Below are 18,572 nucleotides of genomic sequence, written 5' to 3'. Positions count from 1 at the left end.
CAGCATGGGGGGCCTGGTCCCTCTGGTGTCACCAGAGTAACCTTGTCCTGATTTCCTGCTCCTCCTCCTACTCCTGAGCCCTTGGTGGCTAGGATTCTTTCTTGGGCCTATCCACAATGAGTGTGGGTATGGATGAAGAGTGGAAGCCTTGAGACCAAAGGTTGCCATTCCTTCAGCATTTGTCTAGCATTTGGTATCTGGTACATGGGGTTAGGGGTCTCAAGAAGGGGGCCTGTCACTGATTGATGCTGGAGGAGGAAGATGCTTCTCCGGTTGGGTGCGCGAAGTGGTTCCCGAAGAGGGTGACACAGGAACCACAAGAGAGGAGGACGATGGCAAAACTGGTTTTCAAAAAAGTTGAGGCCGTGGGACCAATGGCTGTCACTTTCATATAATTAGCTGTCAGATAAACATGTTGTAGGTTTTTGTATTTTTTTACATGCCTCAGTGTATGACAGGTGATAAGAGATTTGTATTCCTGTGTTTTCTCTTCTTCCTTGAAGACTGGGCAAACTGCTGAATGAGTAGGATGATCATTTGTGCAACTGACACGTAAAGGTGGTTGTTCACAAGGACTATTTTTGTGGAGTGCTCGTTTGCAGTTAACCAGGTTTTGGGTTTCCCGTGCAGCAGGATGACATATAATCAAAGAACAAGCATCAAAAGTTCCTCATGGGTGGTGGGAGATAAGGTTTCATGTCACACCTGTAAACCATAACTATTATTTTTCCAGGAGGACTTTCCCTACAAACACAAAGGTCAAGAACCTATATTATTCTTCTATCCTAAGGGTCTTTGTTGATGCATCGGACAGAATGTATACCTCGCTGCTGAAGATCAGCTCATACTTCCTTATCTGCCTGGAGCATAGCTCCGAGGAATATCATTCCTTATACCATACTCAAAATCTTGTGTGGAGCAATGGTCACTGGTATGCCACTCAGATGTACACATGCCAAGGGTCTATAATCACTAGCAGTCCATTGCACATTTTTCCTAATGACTCAATTTCTCCAAATTTACCTTTAATATGATCCTCAAAAAATAATAGCTTTGTTATAGTGAAAGTACTCCCACAAGTTTGAGCACATACTATGTATTGAATAAACTGATTCACTCTTAGATGTCTGCCTTGTCCCTCTTACTATGGGCAACCAGGGTAGGGAAAGCAGTATGATTGTAACTGTCCACATTGAAGTTTCAATTCCTGTCTGAAGAGATGGCCAGATCAGAATGGCCATTCTTTGGCATAATTTGTTTCATGTGCGAAACATCCATTCTGATGCCACCTACTCTGACCAAGGGCCTTCTCCAAGGGTACCACCCAGCTGCAGTGAAGGCTACCTGGCACGGCAGCCACTGCCCACATAGACAGGGCACCAATTCCTTGACATGTGTGAGTCATCCAGCAATATGGGCACTGAGGCTTTAGGAGTACAATGTCACAGTGGTACACAAAATCCACCACAAACACAATGGCTGCCTTTCAAGGAATCCTTTGTCAGAACATAGCAGCATAGCTGCTGAACAGAGTAAAAAATCTAACACTGCTGAGAAACAAAGAAACCCTGAAGGAGGAGGAACTGACGAAAGGAGAATTGCAATTAATAAATGGAGCACTGTGTAGGAGGAACTATGATCCCCAGTCAGTCCACACTCCAAAAAATTTGGTAGATGAAGGTCAAACTCAGAAGGGGACCATAAATTACTTCAGCCTTACTTTCTTGGTATATTCTTTCATTTACTACCTTTTGGCTGAACGTAGAAAATTGCTGGTCTGATACCAAAGGACCTTGCCGTTGGTGGGGAGGCTTGCGTGCCTCAACAATACAGATAGCCGTACCGTAGGTGCAACCACAATGGAGGGGTATCTGTTGAGAGGCCAGACAAACGTGTGGTTCCTGAAGAGGGGCAGCAGCCTTTTTTCAGTAGTTGCAGGGGCAACAGTCTGGATGATCGACTGATCTGGCCTTGTAACACTAACCAAAATGGCCTTGCTGTTCTTGTACTGTGAATGGCTGAAAGCAAAGGGAAACTACAGCCGTAATTTTTCTTGAGGGCATGCAGCTTTACTGTATGATTAAATGATGATGGCGTCCTCTTGGGTAAAATATTCCATTCGGATCTCCGGGCGGGGACTACTCAAGAGGACGTTGTTATCAGGAGAAAGAAAACTGTCGTTCTACGGATCGGAGCGTGGAATGTCAGATCCCTTAATCGGGCAAGTAGATTAGAAAATTTAAAAAGGGAAATGGATACGTTAAAGTTAGATATAGTGGGAATTAGTGAAGTTCGGTGGCAGGAGGAACAAAGCTTCTGGTCAGTTGAATACAGGGTTATAAATCCAAAATCAAATAGGGGTAATACAGGAGTAGGTTTAATAATGAATAAAAAAAATAGGAGTGTGGGTAATCTACTACAAACAGCATAATGAACGCATTATTGTGGCCAAGATAGACGTGAAGCCCACGCCTACTACAGTAGTACAAGTTTATATGCCAACTAGCTCTACAGATGATGAAGAAATTGATGAAATGTATGATGAGATAAAAGAAATTATTCAGATAGTGAAGGGAGACAAAAATTTAATAGTCATGGTTGACTGGAATTCGAGAGTAGGAAAAGGGAGAGAAGGAAACATAGTAGGTGAATATGGATTGGGGCTAAGAAATGAAAGAGGAAGCCGCCTGGTAGAATTTTGCACAGAGTATAACTAAATCATAGCTAACACTTGGTTTAAGAATCATGAAAGAAGGTTGTATACATGGAAGAACCCTGGAGATACTAAAAGGTATTTGATAGATTATATAATCGTAAAACAAAGATTTAGGAACCAGGTTTTAAATTGTAAGACATTTCCAGGGGCAGATGTGGACTCTGACCACAATCTATTGGTTATGAACTGCAGATTGAAACTGAAGAAACTGCAAAAAGGTGGAAATTTAAGGAGATGGGACCTGGATAAAATGAAAGAACCAGAGGTTGTACAGAGTTTCAGGGAGAGCAAAGGGAACAATTGACAGGAATGGGGGAAAGAAATACAGTAGAAGAAGAATGGGTTGCTTTGAGGGATGAAACAGTGAATGCAGCAGAGGATCAAATAGGTAAAAAGACGAGGGCTAGTAGAAACCCTTGGGTAACAGAAGAAATATTGAATTTAATTGATGAAAGGAGAAAATATAAAAATGCAGTAAATGAAGCAGGCAAAAAGGGATACAAACGTCTCAAAATGACATCGACAGGCAGTGCAAAATGGCTAAGTAGGGATGGCTAGAGGACAAATGTAAGGACGTGGAGGCTTAGCTTACTAGGGGTAAGATAGATATTGGCTACAGGAAAATTAAAGAGCTTTGATGGAAACCCAGGTCTAAGCAAAGAAGGGAAAGCAGAAAGGTGGAAGGAGTATATAGAGGGTCTATACAAGGGCGATGTACTTGAGGACAATATTATGGAAATGGAAGAGGATATAGATGAAGATGAAATGGGAGATACGATACTGCGTGAAGAGTTTGACAGAGCACTGAAAGACCTGAGTCGAAACAAGGCCCCCGGAGTAGACAACATTCCATTAGAACTACTGACAGCCTTGGGAGATCCAGTCCTGACAAAACTCTACCATCTGGTGTGCAAGATGTATGAGACAGGCGAAATACCCTCAGACTTCAAGAAGAATATAATAATTCCAATCCCAAAGAAAGCAGGTGTTGACAGATGTGAAAATTACTGAACTATCAGTTTAACAAGTCACAGCTGAAAAATACTAACGCGAATTCTTTACAGACGAATGGAAAAACTGATAGAAGCCGACCTCGGGGAAGATCAGTTTGGATCCCGTAGAAAAGTTTGAACACATGAGGCAATACTGACTCTACGACTTATCTTAGAAGAAAGATTAAGGAAAGGCAAACCTATGTTTCTAGCATTTGTAGACTTAGAGAAAGCTTTTGACAATGTTGACTGGAACACTCTCTTTCAAAATCTGAAAGTGGCAGGGATAAAATACAGGGAGCAAAAGGCTATTTACAATTTGTACAGAAACCAGATGGCAGTTATAAGAGTCGAGGGGTATGAAAGGGAAGCAGTGGTTGGGAAGGGAGTGAGACAGGGCTGTAGCCTCTCCCCGAAGCTATTCAATCTGTATATTGAGCAAGCAGTAAAGGAAACAAAAGAATAGTTCGGAGTAGGTATTAAAATCCATGGAGAAGAAACAAAAACTTTTGAGGTTCGCCGATGACATTGTAATTCTGTCAGAGACATCAAAGGACTTGGAAGAGCAGTTGAACGGAATGGACAGTGTCTTGAAAGGAGGGTATAAGATGAACATCAACAAAAGCAAAACGAGGGTAATGGAATGTAGTCGAATTAAGTCAGGTGATGCTGAGGGAATTAGATTAGGAAATGAGACACTTAAAGTAGTAAAGGAGTTTTGCTATTTGGGGAGCAAAATAACTGATGATGGTTGAAGTAGAGAGGATATAAAATGTAGACTGGCAATGGCAATGAAACCGTTTCTGAAGAAGAGAAATTTGTTAACATCGAGTATAGATTTAAATGTCAGGAAGCCATTTATGAAAGTATTTGTATGGAGTGTAGCCATGTATGGAAGTGAAACATGGACAATAAATAGTTTAGACAAGAAGAGAATAGAAGCTTTCGAAATGTGGTGCTACAGAAGAATGCTGAAGATTAGATGGGTAGATCAAGTAACTAATGAGGAGGTATTGAATAGAATTGGGGAGAAGAGGAGCTTGTGGCACAACTTGACTAGAAGATGGGATCTATTGGTAGGGCGTTTTCTGAGCCATCGAGGGATCACCAATTTAGTATTTGAGGGCAGCGTGGAGGGTGAAACGCGTAGAGGGAGACCAAGAGATGAATACACTAAGCAGATTCAGAAGGATGTAGGCTGCAGTAGGTACTGGGAGATGAAGAAGCTTGCACAGGATAGAGTAGCATGGAGAGCTGCATCAAACCAGTCTCAGGACTTAAGACCAAAACAACAACAACAACAACAACAACATCAAAGGCTGCCGCCATGAGAAAAAGAGCAATAGAAGGAAGAATAGTCAGAGATGAGAGATCGCAGCACAGGGAAGGAAGCAGATGATGGCAAATTTTCGACTTCAGTTTACTGGGGGAATTTATAGGGAAGTGTGGTTCATTTGTAAACAAGACTGCATATAGAACACCAGTGTGCCCCATTCTTGAATACTGATCATGTATTTGGGATCCCAACAAGGTCACACTAAAGGAAGACATCAAAGTAATTCAGAGTTCAAATGGTTCAAATGGCTCTGAGCACTATGGGACTTAACTACTGTGGTCATGAGTCCCCTAGAACTTAGAACTACTTAAACCTAACCAACCTAACTAACCTAAGGACATCACACACATCCATGCCCGAGGCAGGATTCGAACCTGCGACCGTAGCAGTCGCGCGGTTCCGGACTGCGCGCCTAGAACCGCTAGACCACCGCGGCCGGCGGTAATTCAGAGATGAGATTCGTTATCCGTAGATTTATTCAACACGTGAGTTTTATGGAGATCCTTCGTGAATTCTAGTGGGAATTCCTGGAGAGAAGACGACGTTCTTTTTGTGGAACATTACTAAGAAAATATAGAGAATTGGCATTTCAAACAGACTATGGAAAGCTTCTACTGCCACCGGCATACGTTTCACATAAAGACCACAAAGACAATATAAAAGAAATTAAGGCTTTTATGGAGGCAAATAGACATTGCTTTTCTCTCATTGAGAAAAGGAAATGACTGGTAGTGGTATAAGGTACCTTCCGCCATACACCATAAAGTAACTTGTTGAGTACATATGTACGCACATGTAAATGCAGATTAAATTATGTCGATGAGCGAATTCTACAATTTAGTATATTTTCCCAGTGCTGAAGAAGTAATGATTTCACCTTTTGTTTGAAGTTAAAATTATCTACTATGTGTGTTACAACACTTGGTAAGTGGTCAAAGACTTTTATGGTGTGGCACTTCATTCCATTTTGTGTCATACTACGGCTGAGTAAAAGATAGTACAAGCAATTTCTCCTTTTAGTATTATATTTTTAAATGTTACTGTTGTTTTATAACAGCGTTATTGTTGACGACTAACTTCATAAAGGAGTAAATATACTGCGATACTGTTTCCAGTATGCCCAACTGTTTAAAGAACTGTCCACAAGAGGTTTTAGAGTAGACACTACATATAACCTTTATTACACACTTCTAATACATTAGAGAAGTTAAGCTTCCTTGTCAAGATCTGTAATAATAAACTTTATTCTCGATACCCGGTTTCAGTAATCAATGTTACCATCTTTAGATCTGGAAAGCATTTATACAATGTGACTACATACAAGACAGTTGTAATATGCATTTTGATGTATAAAAAAAAGAAAGAAAAAGGGTACCTTGAAAGACAGGTTATTTATGTCTTAAAATAACAGTAAAAGTTCTCTTCTTCATGAACTGGCACTTACGTAACAGACTAGAAGGCTGAAAAATCGGCTTATCAAAATTAAAACAACTATATAGACAGTTATTCACCAAATACATCTGTCTTATCTCACTCAAAACAGAGTACAAATTTTAAAAGTACAGGGGTAAAAATACAATCTGGGTTTCTACAATGTCATTAAAGTAGTAGTGTAAGCTGTGGTTACATCACTGCAACAACAATGTACTCAAATAATAACAGAGTAAAAAATTTTATCACAAAAATGTGGAAATATTATCATCCGCTGGGTTCACACAAAGTCATTTTGGTAATCTGGGCCCCTACAATGTCACTGCAGCAGCAGTGTAAGCTATGGTTACATCCAAAGTAACAACAATGTACTTAAATAGTACCATAGTAAAAATAATTCTTTTGTAATGTGGAAGTACAGTTATTAGCAATGTTTACACTTCTTTTTGGCAACCATCCATCTGCAGAAGCACCCGAGTAAAAATCACAGAAAAAAAAGGAATAATAACAATATTAGTTCAGTGTGGTAGTAGTAGATTGACGATGTAATCACCTATTCCAGAGACACAGTCCATCTGTACACTGTAATCTCATTATAGTGTGAATGCTAATAATGTGGAACAGCCCTAAAAAAAAAAAAGAAAAAAGTTTAAAAATTTATAGCCAAATAATTATTATTTGCAGAAGCTAAAATACTATTCTTTTCACGTGCTTTGCGACATTGACATCAATATCAGATGCAGTTAGCATTACTGATATAAGTTATAACGTAATACATGTTTAGTAATTTATGAAATCCACAAACACAAATATATAAGGATATAAGATGAACATCAACAAAAGCAAAACGAGGATAATGGAATGTAGTCAAGTTAACTTGGATGATGCTGAGGGAATTAGATTAGGAAATGAGACACATAAAGTAGTAAAGGAGTTTTGCTATTTGGAGAGCAAAATAACTGATGATTATCGAAATAGAGAGGATGTAAAATGTAGACTGGCAATGCCAAGGAAAGTGTTTCTGAAGAAGAGGAATTTGTTAACATTGAGTATATATTTAAGTGTCAGGGAGTCGTTTCTGAAAGTATTTGTATGGAGTGTAGCCATCTATGGAAGTGAAACGTGGACGATAAATAGTTTGGACAAGAAGAGAATAGAAGCTTTCGAAATGTGGTGCTACAGAAGAATGCTGAGGATTAGATGGGTAGATCACGTAACTAATGAGGAGGTATTGAATAGAATTGGGGAGAAGAGGAGCTTGTGGCACAACTTGACTAGAAGAAGGGATCGGTTGGTAGGACATGTTCTGAGGCATCAAGGGATCACAAATTTAGCATTGGAGGCAAGCGTGGAGGGTAAAAATCGTAGAGGGAGACCAAGAGATGAATACACTAAGCAGATTCAGAAAGATGTAGGTTGCAGTAGGTACTGGGAGATGAAGAGGCTTGCACAGGATAGAGTAGCATGAGAGCTGCATCAAACCAGTCTCAGGACTGAAGACCAGAACAACAAACACAAATATACAGCCATAAAAAATGTAAACAAATTTCTTTTACACTTTGAAAATGTAATGTTACAAACCTGACAGTCACAAAGTAATTTCAGTAGCAGTGTACACTGGAGCTATAGTCTGAGACCATCCTGTGTAATCATACAATAAAAGTAAACATAATTATTTAAAAAAAAAAACGCTGAAGTGTAGTTACAAACTGGGCTTACACAAAGTCGTTTAGATAACAGTCTACACTGTGGTTACATCTAAGTGAACACCACATGAATAGAAACTACAGTAACAGTGTAGCATACTTAATTCAACGTCGTAGCAGTAGAAGGATAATGTGATGGCCCACATCCAAGTCACAGTCAATGCTTACGAAGTATTCCCCGGGGTATACTACTTAAAAATAGAATTATCACAATAATTAAGTGATGGGATTACGTCAACGAGCAACAGCAAGCTGACCCATACGGCACAGCTCTAGGCAAGAAAAATAAAAGTCATTTGCTAAGTATATGATACCTCACAGATAACACTCCATTATTGTGCTGGATATGCGCAGTATTATCGTTCACTGCCCGGAATTCATATTTTCATTTATCAGTACAGAAGAGATGTCAGGAACATTACAAGTGGAAAAACATGTAGCTAAATGTCTATGTGTATAGTAGTATCACTGTTTATTAGGGCAACCTGTCCGTGACGGTTTCCACAGACACAGCATTCGTGGCAAGGAATGTATAACTTAAAGGTGCTGATAGTAGTCTGTAGCAATTCTTCAAAAAGATCGTCAATTTAAATGAATCAGTCCCAATGCAAAATTTAGAGTCATCTTATCATCTGGTTAATGAATGACAAAAATGGCAAAATGTATTAATTTATAGGATAAGCCGCTTGTACGCCCATTACAGTATATACTGGATAATGTGTACAATGGGGTAGATGACTCAATGGATACATAAAATAGAAACATAGCCTCACAAGAGACAGAATCAGTGGCCCAATGGTTACTAATGCACGGATTATGCAGGTGGACTGAAATACTGATGAACCGCTTCAAGAACAGACTGGCTACGATGAATAGTAGAGATTATTTACTGTTATAACATAAGTGCAATAAAGTAGCAACATCGTGGCCGGACATCTACGTGTATGATGTGGACAGACACGGACATGTTTGTATAGGCACACGACAGCGAGGTCCTTAGCGTCCACGCAAAAACAGACTGAACACTAAAACCTCCAGCCTAAAAGTTTAGGCCCGAATCAAGACACATCACAATCAAGACACATCACAATCAAGACACATCACAATCAAGACACATCACAATCAAGACACATCACAATCAAGACACATCACAATCAAGACACATCACAATCAAGACACATCACAATCAAGACACATCACAATCAAGACACATCACAATCAAGACACATCACAATCAAGACACATCACAATCAAGACACATCACAAAACTTTAAAACATTAATCACACTCGTCTCATCACCAGCAAAATGGGGGACCCTCTCGTCATAGCAAAAAGCTATGTGTGAGAGAGCAGTGCTCAATTCTAAGACGAATGAGGGTCACTTCATCCCACATAAGCAACTGGCAAGAGGAACACCATGGCTGGGTTGTTGACTTACACCAACTGTGGCTTATTAGCCATCACTACCCACAACTGCAGGAACTTCCTGTGTACAGCGGAAATGACGGCCTGCAAGGGAATAGGACACTGTGCCACATCCTGTCCTCTGCAGGCTTCCTTGGCAGCCCGATCTGCCTGTTCATCTCATATACCTATATGACCTGGCACCCAGCAGAATGACATATCCTTACACTGCATTGGAGCAAGTACCGTTGGTCATATATCAGCTGGCCCAACTCCTCAGCTGGGTACAGATTCTGTAACGATTGTAAGGAACTAAGGGAATTGGAGCAAATGAGAAACCGTTTGCTCCAAATATGACGCATCTGCTCCAGTGCCTTCAGGGTCGCATGGAGCTCTGCTGAGAAAACAGTATACTCGTCAGGAAGGCGAATCTTGGTGACAGGGTCCGAGAACACGACAGAGCAGTCATGGAATTCTCTTGTTTGGAGCCATCAGTGTACACTACTCTAAAACCATGATGCATATAAAATGTTAAAAAACAAAGATTGAAATGTAAAATCTGGTGTAAGATCTTTCTTAAAATTTGTCACATGTAAAATAAGTCTGGGCCTCTGGAGAAGCCAAGGTGGAAACCGAGGCGGAAATCTGCTTCCACTGTGATGTAAAACATGAAGACCGGCCACACCCATCTCTAGAACACAATCCCATTCACAAATCCCATAGGGAAACGTTGCCTGTTACGAAAAAGCGTTTCCAGTGGAGGCTGAGTTACGGTAGGGTAGGTGGGTGTGTATGGTGTGAACATTGTTTTATATGCCTGGCAAACTGTACGTAACCATTGTCTGATGTAAAGTGGTGGTTCACCAGCCTCTGCATAGAGGCTTGGTATTGGGCTTGTTCTGAATGCCCTAGGGCCAACCAAAACCCTTCATGGTGCACCTTGTCCGCTATCTTTAAGTACGATCAAACAATGGAAAATCCAGGATGGAATGTAACAATATTAGAGAAGGAAAGTTGCTACTCACCATATAGCAGAGATGCTGGTTGCGATAGGCACAACAAAATGGGTATAAGAGGGTATCGCAGACCCATTCACTGTGCACCCACAATCGAACTTAGATCGCACAAATGCCCTGTAAAACTGGAGCAGACAAGTCCCGTTTGCTCCCCATATACTGTGGGTAAGACACTTTAAAATACTTAAAGCCTTAAGCGAACGTTTTTTTTCAGGTCCTTAAGATGTGGTAACCACGTAAGCTTAGAGTCAAATATGAGACCCAGAAACCGCACTGTGTCTTTTAGGACAGGGTTCCTCACCGTTGACTCAGGAAAGCTAAAATGAAACGAGAATGCTAAAAAAAACACACACAGACTACTCGGCGGAAAACTTAAAAGCACTCTTCTGCACCCTCATCCAAATGTCGAAGAGGTAGCTGTAACTGACATGTTGTCATTGTGATGCTTGAAGAAGAACAAAACACAGAGAAGTCATCCACAAACAAAGAACACTGGACAGGACTTTTCACTATGGACGTAATGCTATTAATAGCTATGGCAAAGGCAGTCACATTAAAAATGCTACCTTGAGGGACACCATTCTCCCGCCCAAAGCGATCAGACAGGATGTCACCGACTCAGTATCTGAAATATCGTGACGAGAGGAAGGACTGGATAAAAATGGGCAGACAACCACGAAACTGCTCCAGGATGAGATGCACCCAAGTAGTATCATAGGCCTTCTCGATGTCAAAAATATACCTAGAAAGTGATGCTGGCATAGGAAACCCTGTCGTATAGCTGCCTCCAGGTGGGCAAGGTTATCAAAGGTGAAGTGATACCTCCTGAACCCACACTGAAAGTGACTAAGGCGTTCCCTGGATTCTAAGATCCAGACAAGGAGGCAGTTGACCATCTGCTCCAAGGTCTTCTCCATGCAGCTAGTGAGGGCAACACTACAGTATTTACTTGTGCATATACAGTCTGTCCCAGGTTTTAAAAGAGGAATTAAAATTGCTTCACACCACAAGTCGGGAAAGTGACCTGACGCCCAAATGGCATTAGAAAGTGCGAGGAGGACATCTTTTTATCGCTTTGTGAGGTGCCGCAGCATACTGTAACGGATCCTGTCATGACCAGGGGATGTGTTACGAGCCACAGACTATGCAGAATCCAGCTCCCATATGTAAATGGGCAGTTGTAATCTTCATCAGAGGCGGACTGGAAGTCCATAATGATGATGTTTGCTCTGTGGGGCACTCAACTGTGCGGCCATCAGCACCCGTACACAGTCCCAATTTTTTCACACTCAAATTTTTTTCACAGTCCAATCTAGTCACTTTCACGAATGACGAGGGTGATGATGAAATGATGAGCACAATGCGGACACCCAGTCCCCGGGCAGAGAAAATTCTCAACCAGGCCGGGATTCAAACCTGGGACCCCATGATCCAGAGGTAGCAACGCTAGCCACTAGACCATGAGCTGCGGGTCCCATAGTTCAAACTAGACCTTTCAGCAACTGCTCTATGGCACTGGAAACCTGGATCCTGACTGGCTGTTGCAGTAACTGTGGCAAAATATGCCACCATAGTCTGGGCAATGTCTCGCAGATTGGTTTGGAGAGTGCTGTTCCCCATTACAGCAGCCATGGGGCATTTGCCTCCTCTCCTAGAAATTCTCCTGAGGGTCTTCTTGCTCTCTCAAGTAATTGTGCAACATTCTTCTCTTGCCACTGGAAAGGTGTCAAATTCTATCAAGTTGGCCGACACTTGAATCTACGCAAAGCTGCATGCCTGGTCCTGATTGCAGCGCGGCATAAGGTACTCCAACAACGGACAAGTTGCCCCTTCTGTTGTCCCGTGGACTGTAGAATGGATGCTGCAGCGGTGTGGGAGATCATTTTGGTAATATGATCTACCAATGCCTCGACATTCACACAACGTTGGAACTGGGCCAACTGGCTAAAAAGTGTCGAGTCGGCTCTACCGAGCACCCATCACAGTGGTTTCCTTTTGGGTTCCACACCATCAGGCCGGTGAATCCAGATCGGAAAGTGATCACGTCCACGCAAATCATCGACCACTTCCCATTGAGCAATGTGAGCAAGAGCTGGAGAGCAAAGCGAAAGATCAATGGCAGAGAATGACCCGCTTGTTGTGCACAAGTGAATGCTCTGTCCTGCATTTAGCAAGTATGCACATGATGACATGAGAAGCCTCTCCATTGCTCTACCCCTGGGGCAGGTAGTTGCAGAGCATTAAAATCACCACAGAGGATGAAGGGGCAGGGGAGCTGTGTAATAAGGTCAATTAGGGCCTCTTCATTGAGCGCATCATGTGGGGGCAAATAAAGGGAACATATTGTCAACGGATGACGCATGAGCACTGATACAGCAACTGCTTGTAAAGCCGTTGTAAGTGAGAGGAGCGAGGAATGGTAGTCTGTAGTGATGAAAATACCTACGCCTCCTCTAGCTCTCTCTCTCTCTCTCTCTCTCTCTCTCTCTCTCTCTCTCTCTCTCTCCCCACTCAGGTCATCCTTTTTGTGGAGTACATAGTGTCGTAGCTCAGGGCTGTATGACTGATGGGAATGAGTGTCCTGTCTAGACACAGTGGTCTATCCTGAGATAAGAGACAAGACTGAGTTCCTCCACATGCTTGCTGAACCCCTACAAATTCCACTGTAGGATGGGAGCCATTTCATCGATGAGGTTTTAATGTACCCCTGTTTGCACCATGTAGGTGATCCTTTTGTAAAGCGAGGGGGAGTGGAGAGGCTGCCTGGATCCAAGGCATCTAACTCCATGTCATGATGTCCTCCTCATCAGTCAGATATGAAAGAATGATGCCCGACGGTGCTCAGGACAGTTTTTGACCCAAACTTCGTGAATCTTTCCCTGCACCCTGTCCCTTTGAGGATGAGCGGGGGGGAAAGAGGGCATTGAGAGACACACTGCTTGTAGTGCGCCTTCTTGATACTCACTACTACAGAACTGTTGCTGATCTTTTCTTTGTCGGCTGCTTGAATTGTTCTATCCTTACTTGTTTTGCCTTGACTTGTACACATACAAATACAGGTACTGGTGGTGGATGGTTGTACACTGGACGATGCCTGCATCGAGGCATTGACCTTAGGAACAGGTTTCTGCATCATGGAAATATAAGAAGTTGTGAAGACAGGAGGTTTTGTCATCTTGGATTCCTTTTTGGCTTCAAAATAGGGGCTTCACTTGGTGATTTTTAGTTCCTGAATTTTTCGTTCCTCTGCAAAAACAGGGTAGTCTCGGCTCCAGATAGGGTGGCTCCCAGAGCAATTAACGCAGACTGCTGGAGATGGAAAGTCAATCACAGCTTCATGGGCTGTGTTAACACATTTCTCACAGGTCACTTCAACCCCGCAATTCAGTATTGTTCGACCAACATGCTGGCAATTGTAGCACCACAAAGGGTTATGTACATAAGACCTAACCCTAAGTCTGAGGAAACCTGGAATGATGTGGTCAGGCAATGCTGGAGAATTAATAGTCACAATGAATGTGGCAGTCTTCTCAATTTCTCTATTATTCCTACGCATCCTTTGGTCTACATCCACTATCCCCCGTAATGTCCATTCCTGTTTAAGTTCGGCTATGTTGATATCCATAATGTCATGGCATGTGACCACACCCTTGTTAGAGTTAAGGGAGCTATGCAGTTCAACATTTACATCATATTCACCCGATTTTTTGGTCTTCGTAAGTAGTCCCGCCTGCTTTGGCCTGTTAGTCTCTACCAGTAGGGAACCATTCTGCAGCCATTTAATAGACTCCAGGCTTCCAGTAAGTCCTTACAAGCCTTTATGGATATAGAATGCGAACACTGCAAACGTCCCTCCTTCCTCTTAATGACTCCTTGAGCCCTGTTACTATAATTCAACTGATGCATATTATCAGGAGGGCTAGCCCCCCTCACTTGTTCGGAGGACTGGGTGTGAATACTCCCAGGTGGGGACACCCTTCCCATTGGAGAGAAGAAGAAGAAGAAGAAGAAGAAGAAGAAGAAGAATTAGAGTGTTTCATCTCGGTCCCATGAGCAGCTAGGGAAACAAGGGTCCACTCACTCAGACAGAGCCTCACGTGGCCGAGTAAGCCTTTTACAACTGAGGTGCGGCAAGTTCCCCAGAGGTTGCCTGCTAATGACTGTTCCACCTCAATAGCCATGCATCTCATCAGTGCACAGCACACCTTGAGATTGAGGGATTTTTATGAAGTTTATTCCATCCTGGCGATCCAGAGGGCCAAGATCCCCATTCCCTGCGACACACTATGTTCTGCAGCCATGCAAGACAGTGGTCATCGATGCCCAGAGCTTACAGTAACAGGAGACTGGCAGCACTTACCAATCCACAGTTCAGGAACCCCAGGGCCGCCAAGCTCATATTCAGCAAATGAATGCTGAGCCCCTGAGGGCAATGTATGCGACAGTGGACTCCAACTACACTACAATAAAATAGACATTACCCACAAATAGGTACTCCACTTGAGATACGCAAATCTGCTACACTGAGAACCGAAGGCTAACATCTCCAGGTATTGAAAAATGAATGTAGAAATAAGTCATTCGTTCAGTGTATCAGACCTCATAGACTTACAGAATCCTGTTAAGGCCAACATGCACTTTATTTGTGTTCACTAACCATAATTCAAATTTTCATTTATCAGCACAGAAGAAATGCTGTACGTAACAAACCTGATAACAATCCAATGGAGTGTCAATGTACTACGAGTTAGTCAGTAGACTACGTTATGAGAACAAGGAAATACTGGTTGGCAGAATATCTGCTGTTGGCAGAATTGTAAAATATGAAGTCTATCAAGAAACGAGTAAACCTATGGGCATTAAAGAACATCATGAAATATTTTGAAAAAATCGTTGTCAGTGAAATCAATCCAATCATTAAGAACATTGTCTTTGTATCACTTCTTATGCTTGCATACTTCTAAGTTTTTTAAAATGTCCAACTTTTCACCCTTCAGGGTATCGTGCAACACTTTCAAATTATGATTAATACTAGTACTGTTATGCAAAGACTCTTGTAAACAACATTCAAACACCATTTTATTGTGTTTGCTGGTAGCTCTCTGTATCTAAAAGAGAACTATCGGCCAGTTTGTACTTTGTAGAGCCCTTTACACCGACCACATTCCAGTTTGTACACATTAGATTTTTTCATATTTATCTTTATTATCTGCAATTCTATGTTGTAATTTAAATTTTAAAGTTTTATTGGTGTGTAAAGATATTTCAATATTAGATTTGCTAAACTATCTTTTGATTTTATCAGAATATTTGGTCTTGGGTTTGGAAGCTTCACTACTGTTATTTACAGTTTGTCTTTCATTTAATTGTATAGGGTTAAAAATAAATGCTCATTATACCCATTATTTATGGTGACCTGTGTGGTGTCACAAGGCTTAGGCCTGTCCCACCCCTCATTAAATCGACCAAGACTTATACGAATAATTGTAAGAACAGTTACTATTATTATTATTATGTTCTTTAAGTTTGTTTTTGGGTTTTCAGAAATACTGTGGGAAGAAAGTTTATTTATGTTGCAGATAATGTGGAAGACGTTGCCCAATGATCGCCACGGAAGTTCGACGTAGCGGCAAGTGGGCAAGGAATAAAACAAATGCTGCAAACTACCGCGAGCCATGAAACAGCCTGGGCCGTGAGGGCGTCGAGCTTCCTAGGTCGTTGTTGGACAACGTCAAAGGAAGAGATATTCTGCTTTCTCTTTGTAAACAGATCGATCGAGTCTTGAAAGGTTCATGTAAAACGTATAGGCGGGTGACACATTAGGTGGGACCCGATGCCTGTAATACTTCCACAGTTATTAAAAAGTTGTTAAACGGCAAAACCAATAGTTCATCATTTATATAGATAAAAAGTAGTAAAGATATAGGAAAGGAAGAGTTGCGGCGTCAGAACGAAAAGTGATACATCGCTCAGCAACGAAGAAGGACGTAAACAGCAGGTGCTACGTGGTGAAAGCAAATCAACTGATAAAATAGTAAGTCTGTAATTAAGCATAAAGCCACGTAACATTGCACCTGTTATCAATGTCTGCAACTCAGTGCCTATACTGTTGGGGGTCTGGTGGTAATTTCAAAATTATATGAATCACACACCTGAAAAATGGATTTTGGTATTATGAAGGGCGACATGAATCTGCTCTAGTAACTGAATCTGTATATGGTGGTTCCTGAAAGATGCTATATGCATCTGTCCCATTTACTTAAGTAAAAGTAAGGTCTAAGTAATTAAAACTTTCATTTTTTTCCATTTCCATGGTGAACTGAATGTTCTATTCTATTTAGAACTATTTGATAATCTAACACACCCTTTTTGTGATCTCTGATAAGAGCGATCACATCATGGTATCTTCGGTAATGGTACCATCTAGGCAGTTTCCAATAGCAAGACCTTCTCTCTGACAACAAATTTTATTACTGAACGAAAAATAAGTCCTATCGGTTCTACAACTTCTGCCTTGCTCAATTTATGATGTATTAGTAAATTTTTCTTTATTATTTATTTGCATTCTTTCACAAGTATGTTGGTGTAAAAATTCTTTATGTTAAAAGATACCTGTTACAAACTATTCGGGATGTCACTGTTTTATAAATATGATGCCAGTTCTAAGTTATTCCTGAGGTTGCACAAATTTTCGAAAAGAAATGTTCTTTTAATTTTTTATTTTGAAACTTGTTTAATTTGTAACTTGGTGCAAACCTTCCATCAACTATAGGCCTGATACTTCAGTCTTGTTGATGTAGCTTAACTTGGGACTGTAATGTTGGAATGGAAAATTCATCATTTTTAGATTACACTTTTCACTATTGTCCAGAATTAAGTTGCAGTCTTTAACCGTCTTACAAGGAGTTGAACTGGACTTAACAGTTGGGTCTTCAGCAATGTTAATATTATTATTTCCAGAATTTTTTTTTTAAAAAAAAGGACATGCGTAAGCCCTGCTGATAACTAAATCTCTGCAACTTTATAATTTTTTAAAATTTTCAATTTTTATTTTTATCATGTTACTATTTGAGTACACTGTTCAGGCTTTGGATGTAACCACAACTTACACTGCTACTTTAATAACACTGAAGCAGCCCAGATTCTAATTTTTACCATTGCATTTTTAAGAATTGTAAATTAAATTTTTTAAAAAATATTTTAATGGCTTTGTATGTGTGTCTGTGGTTTTTATAAATTGTTAAATCTTGTTCTAACTCTACAGTGTGTAATGTAATAGTTTTGCTATATGAAAGTCATTTGCTTCTAAATCTGTAGAATTGCAACAGATGGCAGCAGCATTGCTTGTGTCAGTCTCCTTGAGTTCTGTAAGCTTATGCATAACATGGTTGTCACTGAGTTAGTTAAATCTCCATTGTTTTAATTGTTGTATCTTGGACAAACATGTTCTGTGATTTATAACAGTGGCTGTGTAAGGATGTCAAAGTAGTCTGCACATTTAGCAAGCAGAAATTATTTTCCTTTATAAAAGGCATGAAATTATAGATATCTATGTCAAAAAACGGCCTTGCTGTGCTGGTACTGCGAACGGCTGAAAGCAAGGGGAAACTACAGCCGTAATTTTTCCTGAGGGCATGCAGCTTTACTGATTAAATGATGATGGCGTCCTCTTGGGTAAAATATTCCGGAGGTAAAATAGTCCCCCACTCGGATCTCCGGGCGGGGACTACTCAAAAGGATGTCGTTATCAGGAGAAAGAAAACTGGCGTTCTACGGATCGGAGAGTGGAATGTCAGATCCCTTAATCGAGCAGGTAGGTTAAAGTTAGATATAGTGGGAATTAGTGAAGTTCGGTGGCAGGAGGAACAAGACTTCTGGTCAGGTGACTACAGGGTTATAAATACAAAATCAAATAGGGGTAATGCAGGAGTAGGTTTAATAATGAATAGGAAAATAGGAATGCGGGTAAG

At 41.1% G+C, this 18,572-nt stretch overlaps 1 protein-coding gene across 5 annotated transcripts in view; it reads right to left on the bottom strand.

The window, feature by feature from the left end:
• The window catches only part of LOC126483834 (E3 SUMO-protein ligase PIAS3), a 277,101-nt gene that overhangs the window by 15,210 nt on the left and 243,319 nt on the right, over window positions 1–18,572 (bottom strand). The window contains exon 12 of one of the 5 annotated variants that reach the window (XM_050107040.1): window positions 6,591–7,101. The exons of the other annotated variants lie outside the window; for them this stretch is intronic. Coding sequence (XP_049962997.1) covers window positions 7,025–7,101 — 77 coding nt within the window. The 3' untranslated portion in view covers window positions 6,591–7,024. Of the gene's footprint in view, window positions 1–6,590; window positions 7,102–18,572 lie in introns of those variants that run through there. 5 annotated transcript variants of the gene reach the window in all.

This window comes from Schistocerca serialis, chromosome 6, assembly GCF_023864345.2.
Source record: "Schistocerca serialis cubense isolate TAMUIC-IGC-003099 chromosome 6, iqSchSeri2.2, whole genome shotgun sequence".
NCBI lineage: Eukaryota > Metazoa > Arthropoda > Insecta > Orthoptera > Acrididae > Schistocerca > Schistocerca serialis.
This window is presented reverse-complemented; position numbering and strand designations above follow the sequence as displayed.